General features: G+C 53.1%; 1 protein-coding gene across 6 annotated transcripts in view; it reads left to right on the forward strand.

The window, feature by feature from the left end:
• ZDHHC3 (zDHHC palmitoyltransferase 3) overlaps positions 1 to 25,459 on the forward strand; it is a 55,767-nt gene that overhangs the window by 13,224 nt on the left and 17,084 nt on the right. For 5 of the 6 annotated variants that reach the window (XM_036095890.2, XM_036095889.2, XM_036095891.2 and 2 more), the window contains exons 2-4: positions 3,732 to 4,061; positions 18,812 to 18,936; positions 24,842 to 24,938. In XM_036095890.2, the coding sequence (XP_035951783.1) occupies positions 3,756 to 4,061; positions 18,812 to 18,936; positions 24,842 to 24,938 (528 nt within the window). In that variant the 5' untranslated portion in view covers positions 3,732 to 3,755. Of the gene's footprint in view, positions 1 to 3,396; positions 3,417 to 3,731; positions 4,062 to 18,811; positions 18,937 to 24,841; positions 24,939 to 25,459 lie in introns of those variants that run through there. The other variant, XM_078079043.1, reaches the window with a different exon arrangement.

Genomic DNA, 25,459 nt, shown 5'->3' on the forward strand with positions numbered 1-25,459 from the left:
GACAGGGCTTCCAGCCCACAGGAACTGTGTGGTGGGAGAGCATAGCAGGTGTTCCCTAAAGGCCTGTTACCGAAAATGAGTACCCTTCTTTTACAAACAAATAAAACTAAACCGGCTTTAGTTTTATTTGTTTTCCAGCCCACAGCCAATTAGCGGTCATAAATGGAGAATTTGTCAGGGGGGTTGGCAACTATAGGCACAGGAATGACAGTAGCCAGGAATGGAAGAGGAAGACAAAGAACCATACAAAGGAGATGTTGGAATTAGAATTCTAGTAGTCTGCACAGGCCAGTTGGTGTGAGGCCAAGAGCTCAGTGAGTCTCCATGACCCCTGAGGACATCATTCCCTGATACATTCCAGTAATTGATGTTCCCGGTAATAACTAAATCATTCCAAAGAAATGGATGGTTATTGTACTTAAGACAGGAACAGGTATAGTATATATATATATATTTTTTTTTTTTTGGTCTGTTTTTTATTTTACTTCTGTGTTTTATTTTTATTTCCACCTTAACCATCCTAATGGTTAAACCGTGTATCTGCTCAGGAACAAGCCACAGTTACTGGGAAATTTACTTACATGGAAGGGTCTGTTCCTCAGCAAAACCACACATACGCAACATTACTCTAGTCAAGTCGTTGCCATGTGTACAATCAAGAATGAGTAATTGACGAGCGAATACAGTCAACTGGTCTGAATATACTATGAGTGTAATGTAATCACTGGAAATACCTACAAGGGAGCATTGTTCTGAAATTTATTTTCAGTGATCATCCATTGCAGAAAACCACCCCTTTTATGCTAATTGAAGAACAGCTTGATGGAGTACACGGCTTTCAGCGAGATGACCCTCGGGCTGCAGATGACAGGAGGTTTTGCTGCCACAGACATGGGTGGGGTGGGGTGAGTTGTAACCACCCATTTCTGTCACACTGAGCTGTTCTGCAGGGAAAGCTGGAGCCAAGACAGATCTCAGTTATCTGGTGGGTAACAACCGCCTCGAACCATGGGTCAGCAAACTTTTGTATAAAGCTAGAGCGTAGGGGCGCCTGGCTGGCTCAGTCAGTGGAGCATGCGACTCTTGATCTCGGGGTCATGAGTTCGAGCCCCACATTGGGTGTAGAGATTACTTAAATATTTTAGAGATTACTAAAATCTTAAAAAAAAAAAAAAAAGCTAGAGAGTAAATAGTTTAGGCTTTAGGCTCACAGGTCATACGGTCTCATGACAACTGCTCAGCTGGGCCATTGTAATGCAAAAGCAGACAGAGACAACACGTCTTCGAATGGCGTGGCTGTGGTCCAGTACAAATTTATGGGTTTAGAGCCTGGGTACCTGCAGACTTGTACCGCAGCAGGAAAAACCAAGAGAATGCTTGCCTGTGGGAGTTATCAAAGTGGTGAGCTTTGATCAGCTTTGGACTCGTGGGATTTCATGGGATTTCAGCTTTTCATTTGTTGGCTTTTGGTTGAATGGAGCTTAGAGTTTTAGAATCTGCTGGGCCCGGGTCCAGTCTGCAAGCTCCTGCTGTCCTTCCATTTGGCGCCTCAGAAGGGTGTCCTTGCATCGTTCATCCCTCTAGGTTGTCGCTGGCGGCACCAATTGCCATTGTCTCGTGGAGAGCACAAGGTTGCTTTATTCAAAGATTCTGGTTGACGGCCTGTGGGGAACCACTGCTTTTACTCTACTTGGGATGGTTATTCCATACGTCACGACTTCCCGTCCCTCAGCTCCCAGCACAGTGTACCCAGCATGTGATAGTCACTCTGTTTGTTGAGTCGATGTTTCTTTGGACAAGTACGTGGTACGCATCGAACTGCCTTTCAGCCGCTAATTCTCTGCCATCCTGGGGAGGGGAGGCCCTGGCCTTATTCTTTCATTATTAGCCTCTGCAACTTTCGACTCGAGAATGTCTGTCAATTTGAGTAGCAGTGACTGCCGGCTCAGCTTTCTGGACACGTCCTTACTCGTCAGGACTACAGCATATTCAGTCCAGAGGCTCTTTGTTGGGGAGGAGGGCTGGGGAGGAAGAAGGCCAAAGGGTGAGGAAAGCCCAGCACAACCACTGAAGGTTTGCCCATGCCCCGTAGAGCCCCGGCCTCCAGAAAAACACGCAGAGCCGCGCTCCTTGTGAATGGTTGCCTCCGCTACCAAGTGCCTGGACTTCTTAGAAGCCCAAAGATGTCCCTCGCAGTGCTGTAGACAGGTCCGGTGGTCGCTCTGTGGTGCCTCCCTCTGGGGCTGGCCTGTGCCGGCGCAGTTGCTGACCGAGAAACCGGCCTGGTGAGCAACAGGCCGCCACGTGTAAGATAAGGAATCAGAGGAAGGAAATGTGTACTTGCTGCGTCTTGCAGCGCGTGCTGTGGACAGATCGACTTTATTATCGATCCTGAGTTACTTCATTGCTGTCTCCAGAGACGCGGGCTGCAGCTGCTAGGAAGAAGGGGCGTGTTGCTCAGCACTTGTTTCGGAAGGAATGGATGTCTTTCCTAGAGAGAATATGCCACGTGTGTGGGGTCCGTGGTACGTGGGCTGCTGTAGTCTGCAGCGTTCATCGGGAGCACCTCCAGCTCTCTGGAGCCTCACACCAGCCCTGGGAGGGGGTGCTGGGGCAGGAAGAGGCTATCTCCGCAGGTGAGGACACAAAGGCTCATGAAGCCTCACAGCCAGGTGGTGCGGAAACATCTTTGGACTCGTTGTCCAACATTCTCCACTTGACCCCATCACCTGCGAGGAGGGCAGAACTCAGGGAGTCTCTGATTCCTGGGAAATCAACTGTTTGGGCCACAGGACTGAAAAACATGGTTGGTTTCAAGAACCTTCCCTATCCGGGGTTTTTCAGTCCTGTGGCCCAAACAGGAGAATGTTGGGCAGTGAGTCCAAAGGTGTCCTAGGTCACCAGGTCCTTTCCTCCTACTCATCCCTGTTAACCCCAGACAGCCTCAATACCAGCCTCTGGGTTTGTCCTTGGCATAGAGGCCGCAATTCCATGCTAAAGAGAGTTTTCCCAGAGGGCTTGGTGCTCGGTGCCCCGTCTTGTCTTTTAAGTCACAACTGGAACATATCTGTTGACACCATCCTCCTGGTGGATCGATCCCTAGTAAACAAAGAGACCTGAGTTCTAGCCCCACTTCTGAACTGGTGTCCTGTTTGTGCAGCTGCAGCTCCAGCTGACCTTGGGTGAAGCATTTGCCCTTGGAAGGCTCCCTTTGCATATCTGTCATGTGAAGGCTTTGGGCAAGGTGGCCCTATTTCACAAAAGCTAAGTTAACTCTCGGAAGGAAGGAAGGAAGAGAACTTACTTTTCTTCCTTTTTTTTTTTTTTTTTTTTAAGTAAACTCTGCACCCAGCGTGGGGCTCAAACTCGTGACCCCTAGATCAAGAATCACATGCTCTACCAACTGACCCAGCCAGGTGTCCCAAGCACTCACATTTTTTATTTATTTATTTATTTTTTAAAGATTTTTTTATTTCTTTATTTGAGAGAGGGAGAGCAAGCTCGAGTTGGGGGGCAGGGGGGGAGGAAGAAGCAGACTCCCCGCGGAGCAGGGAGCCCAACACGGGGCTCGACCCCAGGACCCTGGGATTGTGACCTGAGCCAAAGGCAGATGCTTAACCGACTGAGCCACCCAGGCATCCCTCATGGCTCACTTTAGAAAGGTAATTTTGTCAAATATCCTTGACAACAAGACACCACCAATTTTCTGGGTCCTTTCTTCTCTCTTCCAGATGCCAGTATGGACAGAATAGCTTATGATGCTTATCCCCACCCACCACTTCCGAGACATTGAGCGGAAGCCAGAATACCTCCAGCCAGAGAAGTGTGTCCCACCTCCCCACCCCGGTCCTGTGGGAACCATGTGGTTTATCCGTGACGGCTGTGGCATTGCCTGTGCCATTGTCACCTGGTTTCTGGTCCTCTATGCGGAGTTTGTGGTCCTCTTTGTCATGCTGATTCCATCCCGAGACTACGTGTACAGCATCATCAACGGAATCGTGTTCAACCTGCTGGCCTTCTTGGCCCTGGCGTCCCATTGCCGGGCCATGCTGACGGACCCCGTGAGTATGTCTGGGCCTGTTTTAAGCAGCCCACACTCTCCTCCTCTGGCCCTGGCATGGCCGCAGCCCGCATGTTCCCCTGGACCTTGGGAGTGTGGAGAACAGGAGGGCCAGGGCCGGGGTGGGAAAGGGAACTCAGGCCCCCCCGAGGGGACGCCATCTGTGCCACAGCGTCTCTCTGTCTTGGTTGGGTGAACCTGGATGTACACTGGTGTATACGTTAATGGAGCCTGCTACGGGAGGGGTTTGGCCTAGCGGAAACCTAGCCTCTTGTTCCTTCGAAAGGCACAGTCAGATGACCATGGAGACTGGGGACAGATCATCAGAGTGGAGAGCACGCTGAGGGGTTGGGTCAGGGCGGGGCTTCCCAGTGAAGACAGGACTGCAGCGAGGTGCTCTTGAAATTAAAGCCGTATCCAGTTCCAGGAACCTGCACGGAAATGGCCTTCACTTTGGGCGAGGCTCATCTTTTGCTGAAAAGCTGGACAAGCCTGTTTCAGGCGGCAGCGAGTGCCTCTTGGTGAATATCTGTGGGTAGAGCGGTGGTGTTCTGCCTGATGACTTAGCTAAATATACCAAGCTGTGCAAGTGGCTACTGAATGTCGTGTACCCTGGTATTAAACCCTCCGTTCCTGTTCATTATCTCGTATGGGAAAAGCGAGAGTACGTGATTTGATAAAGACCTCCTGTGGCTTAATTGTTTGAGTGCGTAGGACGAGTATGTTGAAATTAAGAGAAGGAAAGCACCACTACTGGCCGTGGCACTGGCCACCCAGACTCTGTTTCTGTGAGCCCCAGGGAGAGCAAAATAGAGACCCTGAGTCCTGGGCTCGTTCCCTCCTCGAAGGGCTCCATTTCCTGCCGGTTCAGGCGGTGGATTGTTAATCCATCCCGAGGGAGAGCAGCTTTCCCAGCTCGATTACACATCAACAGCCGGTCCAGGTAGCACCTCTTCTCCCGCACGTGCTGGCACCATTTATGGGGTCACCAATCAGCCAGCCCCTGAAGGGCTTGGCGTACAGGTTTCCCCCACTATCTGAAAAGGAGAGCGTTCCTGTGAAACCTTTCATAAGCCAAACGGCATCAAGCAAAGAAGCAATTCGCATGTTGTAAAAGCAAACATCCTCTTCGGATGTCTTTGCGTTGGCCGAAACAGGTACTAAAGTGGGTCTTTCGTAAAGGCCAAGTGACGTAATGCAAACGTCGAGAGCAGGGGGAAAACCTGTACGTGGTTCCAACCGGAGTGCCCTCTGTCTAGAGAAGACAGGTGAGGCCAGCCCCATGCGACAAAGGCTGTGGCAGAGGAAAGCCCGGGTTGCTGTGGAAAAACAAGGGAGGGGGCGTGAACCGGTCTAGCCGACGAGGACGGCTGCTGGGTGTCGCACTGGCCAGTTGTTGCGAGAGCAGCGTCTGTTGGCAGGGGAAGTGGCAGGTGGCAGGGTAGGAAGACCCTGACGGCGGGCCAGGCCAAGAGAGCAGCGGGCACGCAGGCGTGTGGCCCCTCGAGGCTCCCGGGAGCTGCGTGGGATGGTGGGACCTGAGGAGGAGGATGGGTTTGGGTGGCATTTGGATGACGAGGGGTGGTCCACAGCCCCTGAGGATTTTGAGTGAGAGTGGTGAGACCCAGTTGTCATTTTACAGGGATCATGCTGGCAGCCCTGAGGAAGAGCCCTGGGGGCCCTGATGAGGGACAAAGTGAATGCCATGCCCATTGAGTGCCTCCTACGTGAGAGGGCCTTTCTGAGCAATGGCGGCAGCTGTGACAAGACAGACCAGCATCCCTGCCTCCTTGGAGCTCACGTCCTAGCACAGGGGGTCAGGCAGTGAAGACGTGAGCGACCGAACAAGGTGATTTCAAACAGTGATAAGTATTTTAAAGACAATCGAAGAGTGTGATCGGGGTGATGTGGTGGTGATTTTTCTGGGGCACAGGGGGCCTGCTTTAGCTCTAGGGGATCTGAGAAGGGCTGTGAGCAGTGCCATTCGGAGCTGAGACCTAAATGACATGGAGCTGTGAGTCAGGCAGATGAAGCCCCTGAGGGCAGAGCCTTCCAGGAAGAGGAGAGAGTAGGTGCAAAGGCGCAGAGGTAGTATTTGGGGAACAGGACTGAGACCGGGGTGACCTCCGCGTGGTGAGTGGGAGCAAGAGGAGCTGGAAGAGGTAGGTAGGACTGCAGAAGCCAGATCGTGCAGGGCCTTGAGGGCCTCATGAGAGCTTTGCTCTTTACTCTCAATGTAGTGGGAAGCCAACGGAGAGGCATGACATGACCTGATTTTTAAAAAAAACAGTGTCTTGTGCTTGTAATGGGGGTTTGAGGTGGAGCAGAGACCCAGGAGGATTAGAGGGATGGCAGTGGTCTGCACACGACATGGTTGATGGCTCAGACCAAAGTGGGAGCAGTGAAGCTGGACAGAAGCTGTTGGATTTGGAGTGTATTTTAAGCCACTAATTCTCAAACCTGGCTGCACATTAGAATCCCTTAGGGAGCTTTGAAGAAGTACGGACGCCTGCGCCCCACCCCCAGAGATTCTGCTCTGATTGGTTTGGGGTAGGGCCCGACAGAATGGAGAGGGACTAGAGAGTGTGTCTTCCAGCGTCTTGGCTCGAGCAGCTAGGGGATTGCTGGTGCCGTTTATTAAATGGGAGAGTCGAGAACAGATTTTGGAGAGAAATCAAGGCTTCTGTTCTGGCCAACTGTGTCTATATTACACGTGAGCAGAGAGCCAGGTTTAGGGCTGGTGCAGGGTCAGGATCAGACAACTTCGTGCGAGGTCATTGGTGTCTAGAAGGCACGTGAGTCAGGGAACTGGACGTTGGGAGGCGGGCGGTGGGAAGGCTTCTGGCCGGGCATCCCAGCTGCCCTCACACGCCTGCGTCCTTTTACCCCGCACTGACTTGCGTGGCCTCTCCGGGGGGTCTCCTCAGTCTAGCCCCTTGCACTTGGATACAGGAGTGAATGATTCTCACCGCTGCCAATCCCCGGTGAGTGAGAACCATAGACTATACCCCAAACACCAGTCAGCTTCCCACCGGTGTGTTTTGCTGGTGGCCCCAAAGAAAACTGGGCCCCCAAATGAAGCATCGGTCAAATATCAACCATCAGTAAGGGGAGCGACTCAGACATGTCCTAAAGGCATGCCCCACCTCAGGCTCTTCAGCCACCTGCCTTTCCTCTCTCCCAGCACACTGATGTGTTATGCAAAACCCAGTGCATCCAGAGAGGGTTGGGGAGGCCTTGGGGCAGCATGGGGAGCCTCAATCTCACACTGAAAACACATCAGATTGGGGGCTCTTTATTAACACTCCAGGGCGGGTGTGTTTTTAGGAAGGTGCCACTGCAGGGTCCTAAGAAACTCCCTAACAGGATTATAATGTTTTGTATCTCAGGAATTCAGGTTGCATATAGTTCTTCTCAAAAAAACTATCTTCATGGGTTATAAACAACATGTAACAGTGTATGCATTGTTTATCATTTGGGTTTGTTAGTATTACTAGGTTATCTTTTAAAGAAAAAAGAATCTCTTCTAGTCTCCCCCAAACAGTTGCTAGACCCCTTCCAGCTTTGAAATCTTACCGTGGTTGGACCATCAGACCATCTGCAACCACCCGTAGCTTTCTGGACCAGTTAGCAGTCATTCCCTGCACCGCAGTGGGAAACGGGTCCGTGCAGAGCTTGAGCAGGAGAGGGAAGAGGGGATGGCTCACAGATGTGTAAGGAGCCCTCTTGGAGGTGAAGCTCCCATGGGAAGTGGGGTAAGAGGGATGGGCCTGGAAGGAGCAAGAAAGGGGCTAAAGGGGCCTCACTTGGCAGGGGGGCTGGCCTAGAGGCAGCATGGCATGGGCAGAGCCCAAGTCAGACCAGGGTCTGGTCTCGGGTGCCCTCACCGTGCTCACTCTGAGGGTGTGTCATATCAAGGAGCTCTCTGTGTCATCTCCCTCCCCACCCCACCCCCCAACTTCGCCACTTTTTCCTTTCCCTTTGCAGATACATTTTATTTCCTCATCCTGTGAGCTTCCTCAGGAATCCTGAGGGATTCCCTTTAAGATTTAGATCAGGGATATCTGTCTGTCTCCCGGAAGCTGCTTAAAGCTGAGAGGCATAGCTTCTCCCGTTTTGCCCCGGCTGCCAGGAACCTCAAAGCCAAGTGCTTCGCAGTTGCAATAATTGTGTAAACCCTTCTGATCATTTACTAACTAATCATTTACTAACTCAGCATTGTAAATGACCGCAAATCTGAGATTTGACAAAAGGAGGCATATAAATTAATTTAACCATGTTGTTAAGGAAAAGAAAATCCATCTGTCTGCCTGCCCCACTGCCCCTCCCTCCCTTTGAGTCCCACCTTGTGAATACCTTGCTCTACACAGACTTCACACGACTGTCCCAGAGCCCTGCAGGCCTCTATTTCCGTTTCACCTGCCAAAACTCATCCACGTGCAGTTGGCGTTCCCTTCTGGAGCCTCTCTCCGTGACCTTATCGATTACACACAGTGTACAGAGTCGGTTAGCAAGTATTTACTCGGGCCAGTAGCATGATGGGTCATGATGGCCGGCCCCCAGGAACGCAGAGGAGGGATAGCACTGGGCCCTCCCACAGCATGCCGGGTAATAGGCCGGCGCTGGGTGTGGCCAGAGGTACTGACCTATTCCCCCAGGTCAGGTCACATGTCTAGGGGTTCATTCTCCCTCGTGCCAGGCAAGTTCTCATACCTGCCACTGAGCAACTTAGAAACACCAATGGAGGGCGCCTGGGTGGCTCAGTCGTTAAGCGTCTGCCTTTGGCTCAGGTCATGATCCCAGGGTCCTGGGATCGAGCCCCGCATCGGGCTCCCTGCTCAGAGGGAAGTCTGCTGCTCCCTCTCCCACTCCCTCTGCTTGTGTTCCTGCTCTTGCTATCTCTTTCTTTGTCAAATAAACAAACAAACAAACAAATAAATAAATGAAACACCAATGGAAAAATCTTTCTGGCTCCAGAGAGAGGACAGTGACCATTTGGGGATTACCTACCTCCCACTTCGTTGTGGAGGAGACAGGTGGCCTGTGAGTCAGGCCTGGGGCTTGTCACCTTGTTCCTGGCAGAGCTAATCGAGGGAGAGTTCCTGCCTGGACAGCAGGTGTGCTCATGCCTCAGTCCCAGGGCCCCTGAAACACTTTAAGCAAGCTTCATCCTTGCCGATTAAAATGCATGGGGATGTTGAGGCCTTGGACTCGTTGGTGTTTCTTTGGAACCTTCTCTGTGTCCTTCTTACACTGTCGTGTTATTCTAAATACGTACTGAAACAGGCCCGTTTCAGTCTTAGTGTTAGCATGCTGATAGTTGTTGGCAGGAGAACGAGACTGTGGCATCCAGGCGATTGTGAAAAGCCTTTTCAATCACTTAACAGCAGCATCTGGTAAATACCTAATTTGTCTTCTGATAGAGACGAGGCTTCTCCACTTGGACTGCCTGGGTCCGAATCCTGGTTCTGCCACCTTTTAGCCATATAATTTTGGGAAGTTGCTTGATTTCTCTGCTTTAGTTACCTCATCTGTAAAATGGGGAATAACATAGTCTTTGCCTATAGGTTTATTGGCAGAATTAACTGAGAAAGTACAATAAAGCACTTGGAACTGTGCCTGGCATAGGAGCACTTTGTAAATGTCTGTTATATCATCATTATCCTTCAGCTTGGGTTTATTGAATACATGCTCCGTGCCACGCCCTGGGCCATGCACCAGGCAGGAAGTTGAAAGACGTTGTCTCTGTTGTCCAGGAATTTACAGCCATGCACGATCAGTGTGTACTTAAATGATAGGTGTTATAAGACAAATAAAAACAGGCCAGGACAGCAAAGGCTTCTGTCTTGGGTGTGGCCCAGGGCCATGAGAAAGAAGGCAGAGGAGGTGATCCCTGAGTGGGTTTTGGTTCCAGTGCAAGAGGCAAGGAGGTGCCTGGCAGGCTGGGCAGAGGTGCTGACATGGGGTCCCTGGGGGCCCAAGAGGAAGATTTGGAGGGCACAGTGCCTTTGGGAAACTGCAGGTAGTCCACAGGGATTGGGGTGGGGGGCTGCATCAGTGGTCCAGGGCTGGGTTGTGGCAGGCCTGCATGGGCCCTGCCCAAGAGCTCGGACGCTGGGCCCGGGGAAGGCTCTGTGAAGCCTGTGAAGGCATCCAGGCAGGGAGAATAATATGGCCAGATTCCCATTTTAGAAAGTTTACTCTGGGAAATAGTTAAGGAGAATGAACAGAGGTGGGAGATGCTCTTAACATCTGGGGCACGTGAGGATGGGCCGGAATGAACACCAGGATGGCAGCATGGAGGGGAGGACATGGGATTTGAGGCACAGTTTGGGGCCAGTATGTGGGGCAGAGGGTTCGGAGAGCTGGGGATGGCTGCCGGATTTCCACCCTGAATGCACAGTAACCGGATGTCCCATGGGCCAGGTGGGCCCTTCCCCAGGAAGGGAGAGTGGGGGGTGGGGGGAGAAAGGAACAGATTCAGTTCTCGCATGCTGAATTTGGGGGGGTTGGTTTTCTTTGGCTTTAATGCCTCTTGAACAAACATGTGGAGATGTCTGCAGCTCGAAAAGAGGTCTCAGTTGGAGCCGGCGATTGAGCGTCACCACTGGGTGTGCTGGGGAGGCCTGTCGATGGCAGGGAGTGGGGGGGGTGCAGAATGAGCAGAGGAGGGATCCCTGAGGAACACCGGGGCTCCAAGGTGGGCAGCATCCCAAGGGAGGGCAAGAGGCCCAGCCCCAGAGGCAGGAGGACACCCTGAGGGAACAGAGCAGCCTCAGGAGAGAATGACAGGAGGGACTGGTGGTCACAGGAGATCCGAGGAAGATGAGGGCTTAGAACTGACCTTTGGGTTTGGTCACAGGGAGTCGCACAGTGACCTGGTGAGAGGTATCCCTAGTGTGGAGACAGGCCAGGTGCTGGAGAGCAGTGAACTAGAGTAAGGGAGAGGTAGCAGAGACAGAAGTGCGCACGACCTCGAGAAGCTTAGATGCGAGGGGAGGGAGAGCCCGGAGTGTGCACACAACACGGGAGAAGCTTTGGGGTAAAAGTCTGCGGCTCCTAAAGACCAGGATTAGCTGGGACCCTCATCCTCCCAGCTGGTGGTTTACCCCAGCAGCCTCGGTTTTCTCTGAAATAGAAAAGGAAATGGGTAGGGGTCAAGGTAGGTACTGGAAGTTTGGGCTAGCCACTGAGGGGAATGGTCGATAGAACCATATCACACCTCCCCGCCCCAGATTTAAACAGATGCCACTATGGGGCCAAATACATATTTTAGAAACATACGAGCATTATGGATTTATAAATTCTTTAGTGTTTTTAGCTTGCTGTGTGCACAAAGACTGGAAGAACATCCTCTAAAATATTAATTGTACGGATCTATGGGTAGTGAAATCAAAGAATGGGTTTTCCTTTGTAATTTTCTCATCTCTATATTCCTTTAAATCACGAACGAGTATTATTGTGGAGGAAAAAAACTGCTACGTTGTGGTCTGCCGGGCTGCAGTAACATGGAAGCTTCAAGACCTCCCTGTGAGATGTGTGAGAATGGGGGGTAGGTGGTTCTCAGTCCTGCTGCCTGACGACACCGGCAGAAACGTCCCAGCAGGCCTTCCGACTCCCTGCCGTCCGTCCAGGATTGTACCGAACAAAATTCCTTACCATGAACTAATAACAGGAAATTCTGAAATCTGTGGAGATAAGCACAGAAGAGAATGTTCTTTTTAAAAAGAGGAAGAAAGAGACAGGAGACGTTTGAACCAGAGGGTGGGAAGGGCCCGTGTCACAGGCTCGTCCGTCTCAGGGACTGGCCCGGCTGGTCTCTGGCTCTGAGAGGGACTCACGAGGCAGATGGGGTCTGGCCTGGAAGGGAGTGAGCCTTCCAGGGCATGTACGTCCGTAGAGTGCTGCCGGAGGGGCAGCCTTTTAAAGAGGCTGCGTTGTTGTATGAGGTCTCCCCTCGTGGTCTGGAATAGCAGGTGATAATGAGGGTACGAATTGAGGGCTCCGGTGTCCCTTTGAGGTGTTGGGGTGCCCTCTTGTAGCCCTTTCTGTGCGGCCTCCCGAGGTTTACAGCAAGCTCTGGTGGCTGGGACCTTAAAAACTGGATGTGGTGAGGGGGAAACAACGTGGGCCTTCATTTAGGAAAACTCAGCCCCCTTGCTTTATCTCCTTGGGCCAGTGATGTTCCTCAGGGCTTTTCCTTTGTACGTAAGACAAGAGCGACGTCCAGTTGTGGTTTTGTGACTTTAGGATTCATAAAAGGTCACATGATTGCCCAAACTCAGTGACTTTTTACATTAAAAGGAATTAATGTGGCCCTCTGGGCTTTTGTGGGGCCTTCTTCTCTGCCTGGGCCAGTGCCCTTCCCAATCCCCCTTTAAAATCCACTCCTCTGGGTGGTCAGGGCCCTGCCTTGCCTTTGGAAAGACTTCCAGACCCTGCCCTTTCCTGGTGCCTCCGGGCAGGGCCCCAGATATCTCCAAATGAGATGGTCACAACATTTGGATTATAAAATTCAGGAAAGCTGGTCATATTCCTACTTTGGGTAGCTCCTTCCTGAGGTGTATTTTTTGGTTGTATTTTTAGTGAGTTTCTAATTGCAAAAGCCATGTGTTCTTATTAGAACATTTAAGAAATATGGTTCAGAAAGTACAAATTACCTGTGATCCTACTATGTGAGATAACCTTAATAATTTGCAAGTGTCTTTGTCTTTTTAAATACAGAGAGTTGACCCTTGAACGACGTGGGTTTGACCTGCATGGGTTCACTTAGACATGATTTTTTTTTTATAAATGCAATCCAGTACTGTAAATGTGTTTTCTCTTCCTTATGATTTTCTTTTTTTTTTTTTTTTAATTTTTTATTTATGTGAGCGAGGGAAAAGGCAGAGGGAGAGGGAGAAAGCAGGCTCCCTGCTGAGCAGGGAGCCAGATGCGGGGCTCGATCCCAGGACCCTGAGATCATGACCTGAGCCAAAGGCAGACCCTTAACCGACTGAGCCACCCAGGTGCCCCTCCTTATGATTTTCTTTTTCTTTTTTTTTAAGATTTTATTTATTTGACAGAGGGAGACACAGTGAGAGAGGGAACACAAGCAGGGGGAGTGGGAGAGAAGCAGGCTTCTCGCGGAACAGGGAGCCCGATGTGGGGCTCGATCCCAGGACCCTGGGATCACGACCTGAGCCGAAAGCAGACGCTTAACGACTGAGCCACCCAGGCACCCCTCCTTATGATTTTCTTGGGTTTTTTTTTTTTTTAAGATTTTTTTAATTTATTCATTTGAGACAGAGAGATACAGAGAGAGAGCATGAGCAGGGGAAGTTGCAGAGGGAGAGGGAGAAGCAGGCTCTCTGCAGAACAGGAAGCCGGATGTGGGACTCGATCCCAGGACCCTGGATCATGAGCTGAGCCGAAGGCAGAGGCTTAACCATCTGAGCCACCCAGGCGCCCACCTTATGATTTTCTTAACAACATTTTCTTTCCTTTGTTTTAAGTAAATACTTTATTATATAGTATGTAATACATATAACATACATCATATGTGTGAATTGACTATTCATGTTATTGATATTCTGGTCAACAGTAGGCTATTAGTAAAGTTTTGGGGGACTCAAAAGTTATATGTGGGTTTTGTCTGCACGGGCCCCTAAGCCCCGCATTGTTCAAGTGTCTGTGTGTCAGACTCTACCAGAAGGTCTTCAATGCCCTATATTGTTTGGAAATCTACGTTTGCCTTTAACAACCTGTCAGAGATGTTGTCCATGTTAAATAGCTGTATACTTTTATAGCATATTTAATGTCAGGAGGTATATCCTAAATGGCATCATACATACCATAGAGTCCTTGCCCACCAAAGTTTGTTTGCTATCTTAGGGGCACCTGGGTGGCTCAGTCGTTAAGTGTCTGCCTTCGGCTCAGGTCATGATCCCCGGGTCCTGGGATCAAGCCCCGCATCGGGCTCCCTGCTCAGTGGGAAGCCTGCTTCTCCCTCTCCCACTCCCCCTGCCTGTGTTCCCTCTCTCGCTGTGTCTCTCTGTGTCAGATAAATAAATAAAATCTTTAAAAAAAAAAAATTTCTATCTTAGGCTTTTCTGCCGCCTGCCTGCATTTTGCAGACCAGATTTTTTTTCTACTTTTTTGAACTTTTAGAAAAAATTTTAACGACACACTTCCGACAGTTGAAAGGGTATAAAGGATAGTACGATGATACGATGATATGATATCTTCACTCCCCTCCAGCCTCATAAGTAAAACATCATAAAGCCAGTTCAGCAAACTCTTCGTACCCCTCCCCCCCCACCCATTCCACTCCTCTCCAGCCTCCCGCCACCACGAGGTGACGGTTGCCCTGAATCACGTGTAGTTTTCAGCATCTTGGTGCCCACAGTGCTGTGTACCAGGATCCACGCTTCCAGAAGTTTCTCATCAGGACCGCATCTCTGTCCCGCTCCAAGTCCTGAGCCTCCACCAATGAGAAGAGCATCCCTGTGGATGAGCAGTCCTTTGGGTTTTCTCGTTCCCTGTCTGTCTGTTGCCCCATGGCGCTCAGGCAGACCAGTGGGGAAGCACAGCTCTGTTCCTAGTCAGCCATGTGCTGCCCATCTCGGGCGTGAGCAGGTCCTTGATGAGACAGGAAAGCGCGGGCGGTAACAGATAAAGAGCTGGTGACGGGTCAGCAGGGGAAAGTTGGGGAGCCCAGCAGAGAGCCACAGGAGGGGTGGGGCGAGGGGCAGGAGGCGAGGGGAGCAGAGTGCTCCCCTTGCCTCCCCAGAGGGGCACCCCGGGACCTCTTTGAGACAAATTGAAAATCTTCCCATAATTGAACTGCGGTACTGAATCTTTTCTCCGCTGCCAGAAAGACACCCCCCGCACATACCCTCTCGCTCCAGTGCTTCTGTTCTACCCGGCACCCCCTGGACAGGCCACCTCTGGGCACTGCTTGGACTGCCTCCCTTCCCAGGTGCCTCTGTCCTGCTGCACCCGCCAGGATCCTCCTGGGCCTTCCCGGGTCGCCAGCCCAGCTCCTATTGTCCTGGTGGCCATGCCTTTCACTAGGTGCTCAGCCTCCTTGCTGTGTCGGGGTACCTGGGGGCCTGCCCCACCCGCTGTCTGAGACCCAGGACCCCATTGCTTGCTTGCACTTCCCACAGTGCTCGGTGGGGTATAGATTTTCAGGAAGAGTTGTTCATTGATTTGTCTTTGCAGTTTCCGTAACTAGAATCTTTGTCCCCTGTGAGTCATTTTCTTAGCAAAAGATGAAACTCCAGCTCCCTTGCCTCATCAGCATTTCCCAAGTTCTTGCTGTTTCTCCAGTGGCTCTTCCTGTCCCAGAATTCCTTCTTTGTGGGAAAGGTTCTGACACCCAGTTTTCATCTCTTCTACCCTGGGAACCCCTCCCTTAGCGTGTTAGAGTCCATCAGCCCCACTCTGGGGAGGCCAGGGATGCTCCGTCAGCCCTGAAATCCCCACCTTACCCACTCTAGTAGACCACACTGTCGCTCCCCCTCCCAGGCCCCTTTGGGACTTGGGAGTGGTCCCCGGTTCTGTTGTTCATCAGCTTCCCTGATGGTGGTAGCTCATGGCTGCCCACTGATGAGAGCAGCCTGGTGTCACCTCGACCTTGGATGGGGGGTGTGGAGCAGTCCCACCCCAAAGCTGTGACTCGACCCAGTGTTAGACCCAGTTCTTGCTAGGGAGCTAGGCCACACTGCTGGAACCCCCCCCACCACCACCACCACCAAGGCTGGCACCCTTGGCTCCCTTCTTTTTTGTTCTGCTTGCTTTCACTGCTCCTTTCACCCCATGCTGGAAACCGATAGACCTTTTCCAGGCTAGGGGCTCTGGTGCCGAACAAGGTAGATCCAGTCATGGAGCCCCTGGTCTAGCATAGTGGTTCTCAGCCCTGCTGAGAGCTTTTAAAAAAATGCGAGTGCCTGGGCCGCACGGCTGACAGTTCTTGTATGGTAGCTCTGCATCAGAGTCTGGGCGCCCGGAGCTTGTTAAAGCTGCGTGTTGTCTCCCACGCACGACCCAGGATACAGGCTACCTGTCTCAGTCCGTTCGGGGCCACCAGAGACTGGCTGGCTTCTGACCAACAGAAATTTATCTCCCGCAGCTCTGGAGGCTGGGAAGTCCAAGATCGAGGTCCGGGCAGCTTCTGCGTCTGGGGTGGGCTCACTTCCTGGTTCGTAGGCGGCCACTTCTTGTGTCCTCACGTGGCAGGCAGGGGGAGGGAGCTCTGAGGACTGGTTATAAGGTGCTCACCCCATGCCCTAATCGCCTCGCGGAACCCTTGTGACCGAATCACCTCCCAGAGGCCCCACCTCCTAATACCACACACTGGGGGATTCAGCCTGTGAATCTGGGGGAGACGCAAACATTCAGTCCGCTGCGCTGCCATGTGCTGAGCGGTCTCTGTGGCGAGCCTCAGCTGAGCCCTTCCTGCAGGTCGTCTGCACCTACGTCGGGTTGGAGCCTCACAGGCACGGCCATTTACCAGCTCCTCTAGGTGAGACCCATTCGTGTTCTTCTCCCTTCTCACGCCCTCCCCACCACCACGGGACTCATTTCGTTCCCTGCCCCTTTTGTTTGGATCTGAATTTCCTCCCCACTTCTCCTCCACCCCTGTGTTCACTTACTGGGCCATCAGCAGTAACCTCCTAACTGGGCTGTGGGATTTTCTGCTCTCCCTCTTCTTACCTGACCCACACAGCACAGGCAACTGAGTTGTCATCCTCAAGATGTTCCCTGATGGCTGTGGGTGGCCCATGAAGAAGAATCCTGCCCCAGCCTTTAGGCCTGGCATTTGCTCTGCTCAAGCTGGCCCCTGCCCATTAGTCCAGCCTCTCTGCTGCCACTGCATGCCCGGGGCCCGCCATGCTGATTTTCTCACCGTCCCCCAGATGTGCCGTGCTCACGCTCACCTTTTTGTCTTTCCCTATGCCCCTCCGCCGGCCACAGTCCCTTTTCTCCCACAGGCCCACCTGGCAAACCTCTGTGTGTGCCTCAGGACCATCCTTAAACCTCACCTCTTGAGGGGCACCTGCGTGGCTAAGTCAGTGAAGCATCCGACTCTTGATCTCAGCTCAGGTCTTGATCTCAGGGTCGTGAGTTCAAGCCCCGCGTCGGGCTCCACGCACTGGGCATGGAGCCTACTTAAACAAAACCAAAAAAAGCCCTCACCTCTAGAAACTTCTGTGGTTGCCTTGGCTAGTTGGCGGCTGCGCCCATGTGCTTCTGCAGCACAGTGGCTTCTAGAATTGTTGTCACTCTCCGAAAGACCCGGAGCCTGCTGGGACAGATACCTTGTTTGATTCCTGAATCCATAGCAGTGAGCACCAAGTAGGCACCTGGTGAGGATCGGTTACTGGGACCTGGCTGAGGCCTGGACACGGCCTGTTTTCCTTCTGCTCAGACGGGCACCAGCCCCAGTAGACTCTGGTGGTATTTTGGGTCTGCCACCCAAAGGTGTTGACAGAGCAAAACGCAAAGTATTCACAAGCATATGAAAAGGATGGGATACTGGGGCGCCTGGGTGGCTCAGTCGTTAAGCGTCTGCCTTCAGCTCAGGTCATGATCCCAGGGTCCTGGGATCGAGTCCCACATCGGGCTCCCTGCTCGGCGGGAAGCCTGCTTCTCCCTCTCCCACTCCCCCTGCTTGTGTTCCTGCTCTCGCTGTCTCTCTCTCTGTCAAATAAATAAACTCTTAAAAAAAAAAAAGAAAAGGATGGGATAGCGAATTGGAGGGCAGTTCTGGTCAAAAAGCAAGTCAGATCTGAGGGCAGGGCTCACAGTTGCTTTTGGATTCATAAGAACCAAATATAGATTACCGATGCTTCACAACAGTAGGATTGGTAAAAAATAAAACCCGGTTCTAGTTTAAACAGTTCAGAGCTGCAAACTTAGGCCTGGGAAAACTGAACTGTCAGGTGCGATGCCCGCCAATGAATATTCGAAAAGGCCAAAGCTGTTACTGGGAAATTTTAATGCAGACTAAAAAGTAATCGGTGAGTCAAATCCTCACAGTAATATTTACATAGGAAAGAATGGATTCAATGAAAACTATTTCACTAAGATGAAGATAGAAAATTATCAGGAACATGGGGCGCCTGGGTGGCTCAGTCAGTTCGGCATCTGCCATCAGCTGGGGTCATGGTCCTGGGGTACTGGCATTGAGCCCCACATCGGGCTCCCTGCTCAGTGGGAAGCCTGCTTCTCCCTCTGCCCCTTTCTCTGCTCATGCTCTCTCTCTCCCTCTCTCTTTCTCTCTCTCTCTTTCTCCTCAAATAAATAAGTAATCTTGGGGCGCCTGGGTGGCTCAGTCGTTAAGCGTCTGCCTTCGGCTCAGGTCATGATCTCAGGGTTCTGGGATCGAGCCCCACATCGGGCTCCCTGCTCAGCAGGAAGCCTGCTTCTCCCTCTCCCACTCCCCCTGCTTGTGTTCCCTCTCTCGCTGTGTCTCTCTCTGTCAAATAAATAAATAAAATCTTTAAAAAAAAAAAAAAAGTAATCTTTATAAAAAATTATCAGGAACAATGTAACTGTTCACTCTAGAAAAATCATTTACTTTTCCTCCGGAAAATTCTTTGTCCGTAAGTGTCCATCGGTGTTGGCATAACTCTGAACACACATGTTGTTGGGGTAAAGATGTCCCGTCCGTGTGGGTAGTTGCCGCTCCCAAGTGACCGTCTGCACCGTGGAGCATCAGAACTGCTGGAAGCCCAGCCCTGATGCCTTTTCTCTTTCCGACAGGGGGCGGTGCCCAAAGGAAATGCCACTAAAGAATTCATCGAGAGTTTACAGCTGAAGCCTGGACAGGTGGTGTACAAGTGCCCAAAATGCTGCAGCATCAAGCCCGACCGAGCCCACCACTGCAGGTACACATGCCCCCCCACACCCCCATCCCCCGCCCGCTTCCTCCCCTCCCCCACCTCTCACGTGCTCTGGAGCAGCACCCCCCACACCTGCTTCCCGCACGAGTGCCATCAGCAACAGGACTTCTGAACGTCCCCTGCTCTGGGCACGTGACCACCGTGACTGAGTCCCGATCTCCATGAGCTCACTAGATTGGAAAGGGCGTTTGGTTTGGGCTCAGGACGCCTGTCCTAAGACCTGATGGAGGACCCTGCCACGCCCTTGACTGTCTCCACCTCTGGCTCTGTATCTGTAAAATTGAGGGGTTCCTTCCTACCTCACAGCTTTATTTATTAAGGCCACAGAAGACAGAGGTTTGGAAAATCATTCTGAGTGCCCAGTACTTGACCCATTTAAGAGGTGGGCCCTACTCACTTGACTTTCAGAGGGAAACGAAGGGTCTGTGCCTGAATGGAGATGTTTCTTTAAAACAAAACTCCTAGAGGTTGTGACAATTATAGGATTCAGCCCAAAAAGCCATTTCCCCATCTCATGTGTGGTGATTTTTCCCTTTGGTTTTCAGATGTCTTCGTTGTTTTGAGTCTTCTCAACGAGAAGGCATCTAGCTAAAAACTGCATTTTATCACTACAAGGGGACTTTAAATGCTAAATTACACTTGGTGTCACTTGGTCCTTTTCTCAGACTGGGGGGGGCGGCCGGGAGGGGCACACTGAGCTCACACCCCTGGTGAGAGCCATAGACAGGCATGGGGCCCAGTGTTTGCGGCTCCGGTCCAGGGCTCTTTCCACTAGAACTCTGGTTTGGGGGTGACTTGTGTGGTCTGATGGAATTGTACTTACGTCTTTCTGTCAGAGAGAGACGGCGACCTCCCCAACTAGTTGGCCCCTCTTGAGGGTGACGGCTGAGGAGCTTGGACAGGGCCTGTGCTAATTGCTGTCTCCCGTGGGGTTTCCGGCAGCTTGGAGGAGCCGAGCCCAGCGTGGGGCCAGTTTACCTCTGAGATCTGTGTTACAGACGAATTCAGGGCTTGCTGCTCGTGCCTGGGCTGGAGGCGCCTGTCTAGCCTTTTCTGTTACCCGGGGCATGGGAAGCCAGCCGTTTTCATCGCCTGAGTGAAGGGGCCCCACCTGCTTACGTGGTTCCCCAGGCCCCAACTCTGGGCAGCCCAGTGTGCTGAGCAGGCTCCCGCCTCGGAGTTGGAGAGGTCAGCGCTGGAAGCCCAGCAGTGCCCCCGCCGCGCTGTGGGGCCGCGGACCAGGCAGCACAAATCTCCGAGCTCAGCTCTGTCCTCTGCAAAGGGGGCTGTTGTCCGGCAGCTTGTCGTGAGGGTGAGACGTGAATAACTGGGAGTCGGCTGGCTGCCCCGGCAGAAGCCGTTGGTTAGGAGAGGTGTGTGCGAGCGGCCGGCCGCGCTGGGCTTCCAGGCTGGACCAGCAACAGGGAGGCTCGAGCTTTGTAGGAAAGAACTTTCGGGTGACCACAGTGGTTCTTTCTCTTCCCTCCCTGAGCCCTCGGCTGCCTCCACTGCCTGGCATTTTGCTCACCGCCTCCTCCTCGCCTCTCTCCCCAGGATGATCCGAGGGAGGTATTCTTGAGTGCTAGTAAACAAATCAGCTTGAGCGAAACAAGAGCTGCTGATTCAGACGAAGTCGAGTGAGGATGCCTGTGTGTCGCCTGCTCCCGCATCAGGAAGCGTGTGCTGATGACCACTTCTCGGGGAGGGCTCGCGGCGGCCCAGGCCATCTGGGGACCCGCAGCTCGGGATAAGCACCATCCCCAGCACACCAGACAGAGCTGGGTTTATGACTGCTTAAGCCGAGAGGCCTGCCGCCTGGCTCGAGAGAGTAGGAGTCAGTGTCCCTGCTCGAGTGAAGGCGCGTGTCTGTGTGCGTGAGTGCGCACCTGGCTCTCTGCATCCTGTCCTCCTAACAGAGCCCCGTGGAATTTAAATCCATCCCCATTCCCTGAGCTCTGATGGGTACCACAGATGCTCCCTGACCCTGGCTGTGTAGATGTTCCTTCCAGCCCGGTGGTGTGTGGGTGCGTCTTCTTTCCACCGAGAGGCATTCTGGAATGCCGGGCTGCTTTCGTCCTGGCATTGAGGACCATGGAGGCCTGTGGAAACCCTGGAGAGGGAGCCGTTCATGCTAACGTGGACAGCCGTGGTGTTGGGCTTAAGGGTTAGGTTGCTCTTGCACAAGGAGGTGGAGACCTGGGCCCCTGGCAAAGCCTCACACCCCTCCCCAAAGCCCCCACCCCCACAAACACACTGAGGCTGAGACAGTCACGGACGGCTTAGGGTCCCTGCCAGATTCTTATGTTGTCTCTCTCATGGTTGTGACCACCGGTAAAATTTATGTAGCGCTAGTATTGTTTTTAAAGCATTTTACCTACATCATCTCTAACCTTGGGAGATGGGGACTAATTCTGCAGAGGGCGGTTCGGAGAAGCTAAGTTGCTTTGCCCAGGGCCCCACGTGGGGATTGAGAGCAGTGTTCTCTCTGCCGCCGCCGCACCGGACTTCCTCACCCAACATTGTTGCAGAGCTGGGACCACGATGTGGTAGAGGCTTTTTTGCAGGAGGTGTGGGGTGAAAACCTGGACGTGCAGCAGGGTCCACCTGGTGCCCTCTAGCTCTGTTCTTTGCTCGTGCCCTGCCGGGCGTCCCAGTCTGATGCGGTGGAGCTGCTTCCCAGGCCTGCTCTTTCCCCATCTGTAGCTTCAGGGACTGCACTCAGCTCCCCCTTGCTAAGGAGGTCCTGGGCCTGGCCCTGGGCCGTAGCGGTGGATTAGACATGGCCCTGACCCTTGGGCCTCCCGCTCAGGCAGGGCAGGTGCACTTTTCCACCCCGATACAGTTTGGTAAGTGCCTCTGTAGGGAGAGACGCAGGCCCTCGGGGACACAGCTATGTTTCCACAGTGGGCCATCACCCAGGCTTGGGCAAGGGCCCCAGCCAGCAACTTTGGGGCCTGAGAACCAAGAGCCTGACTGAGCCGATGAGCTTGTCAGGCTGTACCAAGCTTTTGAAGGAAGTGCTTCGGGGCCTGAAAAATGGCAGGGAACCTGGAGGAAGAGGGAAGGAGGGGCATCGCCTTCTTCTAGAACATTGATTTAAAAACACAGAAGGGGCTCAGGAAACCCTAAAGGCAGGGACATCAAAAGATGCCTCCGTGGAAGATGTTTGGTCTTTGCAGCGACTGTTCCTGCAGCCTGGGACGCGCTACCAGCCCGCGGGGCCTGAGCCCCAGGAGCGCACCTGCCCAAAGCGCCTCGCAAAGGGGCAGCGAGGGGTGCCCAAGAGGAGGCCCAGGAGAGGGCTGGCGCTCACAGGAAGGAAAGAGCAGTAAGGAGCCCCAGAGAGGAGAGAGGGAAAGGGCCGGTGTCTGGGGAGGGGACACCTTGGAGCCCCGCTGCCCACCCAGCCTCTGGGAGTGGGAAGAGGGCTGGCTCTGAGGTGACCGATTCCCCACTGGGGTATCCGGGGTTGTGGGAGGCCCACATTTTTTCTTCCTCAGGATGGATAGGGCCCGAGGTGGAGCAGGTGGGCGGGACACGGGCAGGCCTTGCCCTTGGTGTTCTCCAAGCCCCAAATGTAGAACCGTTTGGGCAGGTGGTTTTGTGAGCCGTGGGTGAGACGGTGCCTGATCGGGACCCTCGCCATGCTCATGGATGGACTCCCCACCCACATGCACCCCGCCTGGCCCCAGAGCCAGCTTCTGAACAATCCTGCATGCCTTTGCAGACAGGAAGCTCAGAGCCGGGCACTCTGGGCCAACTTCTGCTGCTCTCGGTGGCTCTGCTCGCTTGTCCCTGCTCCCTGGAGGAGGAGGAGGCACTCTGATGTGGCCGCCCAGTGACACGTAGCCCATCTGAAACCCACTTCCTGGAGTGCACGCCGGGGCTCTTTAGAGGCTGGGAGGAGAGCAAAGGACGGATTTGCTTGAGAGCTCGTTGAAACTCAGGCGGCTTTCAGAGGATGTCAGGCCACTTGGCAGCTCTCTGCTGCTGAGCAAACACTGCCTCAGAGCACCCACTAGAAACCCCTTGCAGAGGGAGGCACAGATGGGGGCGAAAGGGCTCGGGAGCCTGGGGCAGGGAGGGGCTTAACCTTGGGAGTTTGGTCCTCAGATTGGGAGGGAGCTAAGATCCCAGAGCTGAGGAAGGACGTGCAAGGTGGCTCTGCAGAGGGAATGTGGGGCCTGGTGGCTGAGGCCCAGGATGCAGGGAGCGGCTCAGTCTTCACTCTCTACTTGTCTGTACTCTTAAAATTATATCCTGGGAACAAGTGTTATTAATTGAAATCTATACTATACATATTCATATGTACTTTTTTAATTAGTAACACATGCACACAGAGAGAGACGGGTACCTGACTTTCTCTTTATATCTGTCTGTGTCCCTTTCATGCCTCTTTCTTCCCCTGCCCTCCTGGCTCCCAGGGAGATTCTAGAGCTGGGCCAGCCTCCCTGAGATGTGCCCATTCCCCCCTATATTAGTGAGGACCTTCGAAGTTGTGGAACAGAACCAGGGTGGAGACTGGCCAGGCCCCCACAATCAGTCCTCACCTTGTCCTTACAACACTTTCTGTGGATGGGGAACCCGAGGCTCCAAGTTTGGCCAGTCTGACCAAGGTAGCTCAGCAGGCCCAGGCCTACCTTACCACTAAAGCTCACGCCCTGCTCAGAAAAGGCCGCATGTCCTCCTTGGGGTGTGGATGAGCCCGCAGCTCCGAGTTGGCCGTGGCCTAGCCGCGGGGCTCTCCTTCAGAGTGGTCTGTGCTTCCTGGCCTGGAGTCTGGGGAGCAGCTCACCTCCACTCCCAGGAGAGCTCCTCCCGTGCTTTCCCTGCCCAGACAGGCGGCCAGCCAGAGCTTGGCAGGTGTGAGCTCCCCACACCGGAATGTGACACAGCCCTTCCACCAGGGTCCACCCGCCACAGCCCAGAACCTGAGATAAAGTTAGCTGTGAAAACTAGTGGAAAGAAAGAAACCTGGTGTGAGCCAAGGGGCTTTCAAAACAGAAAACACTTTAATTGTATTATTCCCAGGCTTATATTTACAGTATTTAAAACTGTTTTGAACAAATGACACCCCCAAGATCATTTCAAGGAGCCTATGTTAACAAATTGAGACAGGACCCATATCTGGTGAGGCTATCTGTTGGCAAAGGGGTGTGTCTAAACCCGAGTTTGGGGAGTAGGTGCTTTCAAGCCCCCAGGAACCTGCACTCCTGTTTCAGATTATTTTTTCCAAAAAGGGATGTTTCCTGTCAGATAAGCTTGAAACAGTCCCAGTCCCAAAAGGAGCCCAATTACAAGTTAGCAATTTGCAAATTAATGGGATTTCTGATCAACACTTAAGCTCAAATGCATTCTGCTTTTGCAGCTAAGTGGTGGTTACCTTCCAGCTGAAAGGTTCTTGAGGGGCACTTCCTGCCGCCGAGACATCCCGCCCTTGAGCCCACTCTTCCTCTCCCAGCGCCCTCTGCGGTCAGCCACGCCCTCCCAGCTGGCCCCTGGCCCTCGGGTTTTGGGTGTTTGGGGGAAGTTGGGAGTACCTGTTTTCTGTAAACCGCCTCTTCGCTCTATCCTCTCAGTAAACCAGCTTGCGGCTCACTGTGAGCACCAGAGAGCAGCCTCTTGCTCAGCCCCTCGGTGCCACCCTGTTTCATGTCAAACAAGAGAAGGGGCCTTGTTGGCCAATGACTGTCCCCTGTTGGGAATGAGTGTGACCCTGGGGGTCCTGACCCCGCCTTCCAGGCCCCTTGCCACACCCCCGGCAGTTCACCAGGCAGTGCCCGAGGAGGCCCTGTGCTCGGAGTAGAGCTGGGGGGTAGGTTCTCTGCTCTCCTCGGGCCCCTGCCGCCGTGAGGACACCCCTGAAGGTCTGCCTTATGGGCCCTTTCAGCGTTTGTAAGCGGTGTATTCGGAAGATGGACCACCACTGTCCCTGGGTCAATAACTGTGTCGGCGAGAACAACCAGAAGTACTTCGTCCTGTTTACAGTAAGTCAGCTTCCCAGGCCTGCCCCACCCTCCGTGGAGCAACGGAGTGCTTCGGTCCTTCGAAAATTCTCGGCACTCGCAGTGTCTTGTGCTGCTGGTTCGGAGTCTTGCCTGGCCGTGTAGGCCTCTGCCTTCCCGCCAGAGCGCTCCTGGGCTCAACAAGTGCCTGTTCCTAAGCCCTCCACTTGAGCACCTAGCAAATTGGCTTGAGTCGATCGTCTCTAAGCAAGGGCTGTGTGCTGGGCTCCCACCCAAAGTGTCCAGGCTAAGTAGCTACAGAAGCCAGTTTTGGTGGTGACTGCAAGCCCTCCCTCAGCTGCAGGTAGGTAGAGATTTAGCAAGAGGGCTGGAAGAGCCCTTGGCAGTCAGCACCCTGAGTTTTCAAGTGCAGGGAAGCCACCGGCCCGGAACACCCTGGCCCACCTAGAGCCCAGGTCACACCCAGCGACGGGCACTTGTTTCTTCTTCCACACACTCTCACCTTGGTCCCAGAGCCAGGGCGGGAGACCCCTAGGGGAATC

The sequence above is a fragment of the Halichoerus grypus genome, chromosome 1 (assembly GCF_964656455.1).
Source record: "Halichoerus grypus chromosome 1, mHalGry1.hap1.1, whole genome shotgun sequence".
Taxonomy (NCBI): domain Eukaryota; kingdom Metazoa; phylum Chordata; class Mammalia; order Carnivora; family Phocidae; genus Halichoerus; species Halichoerus grypus.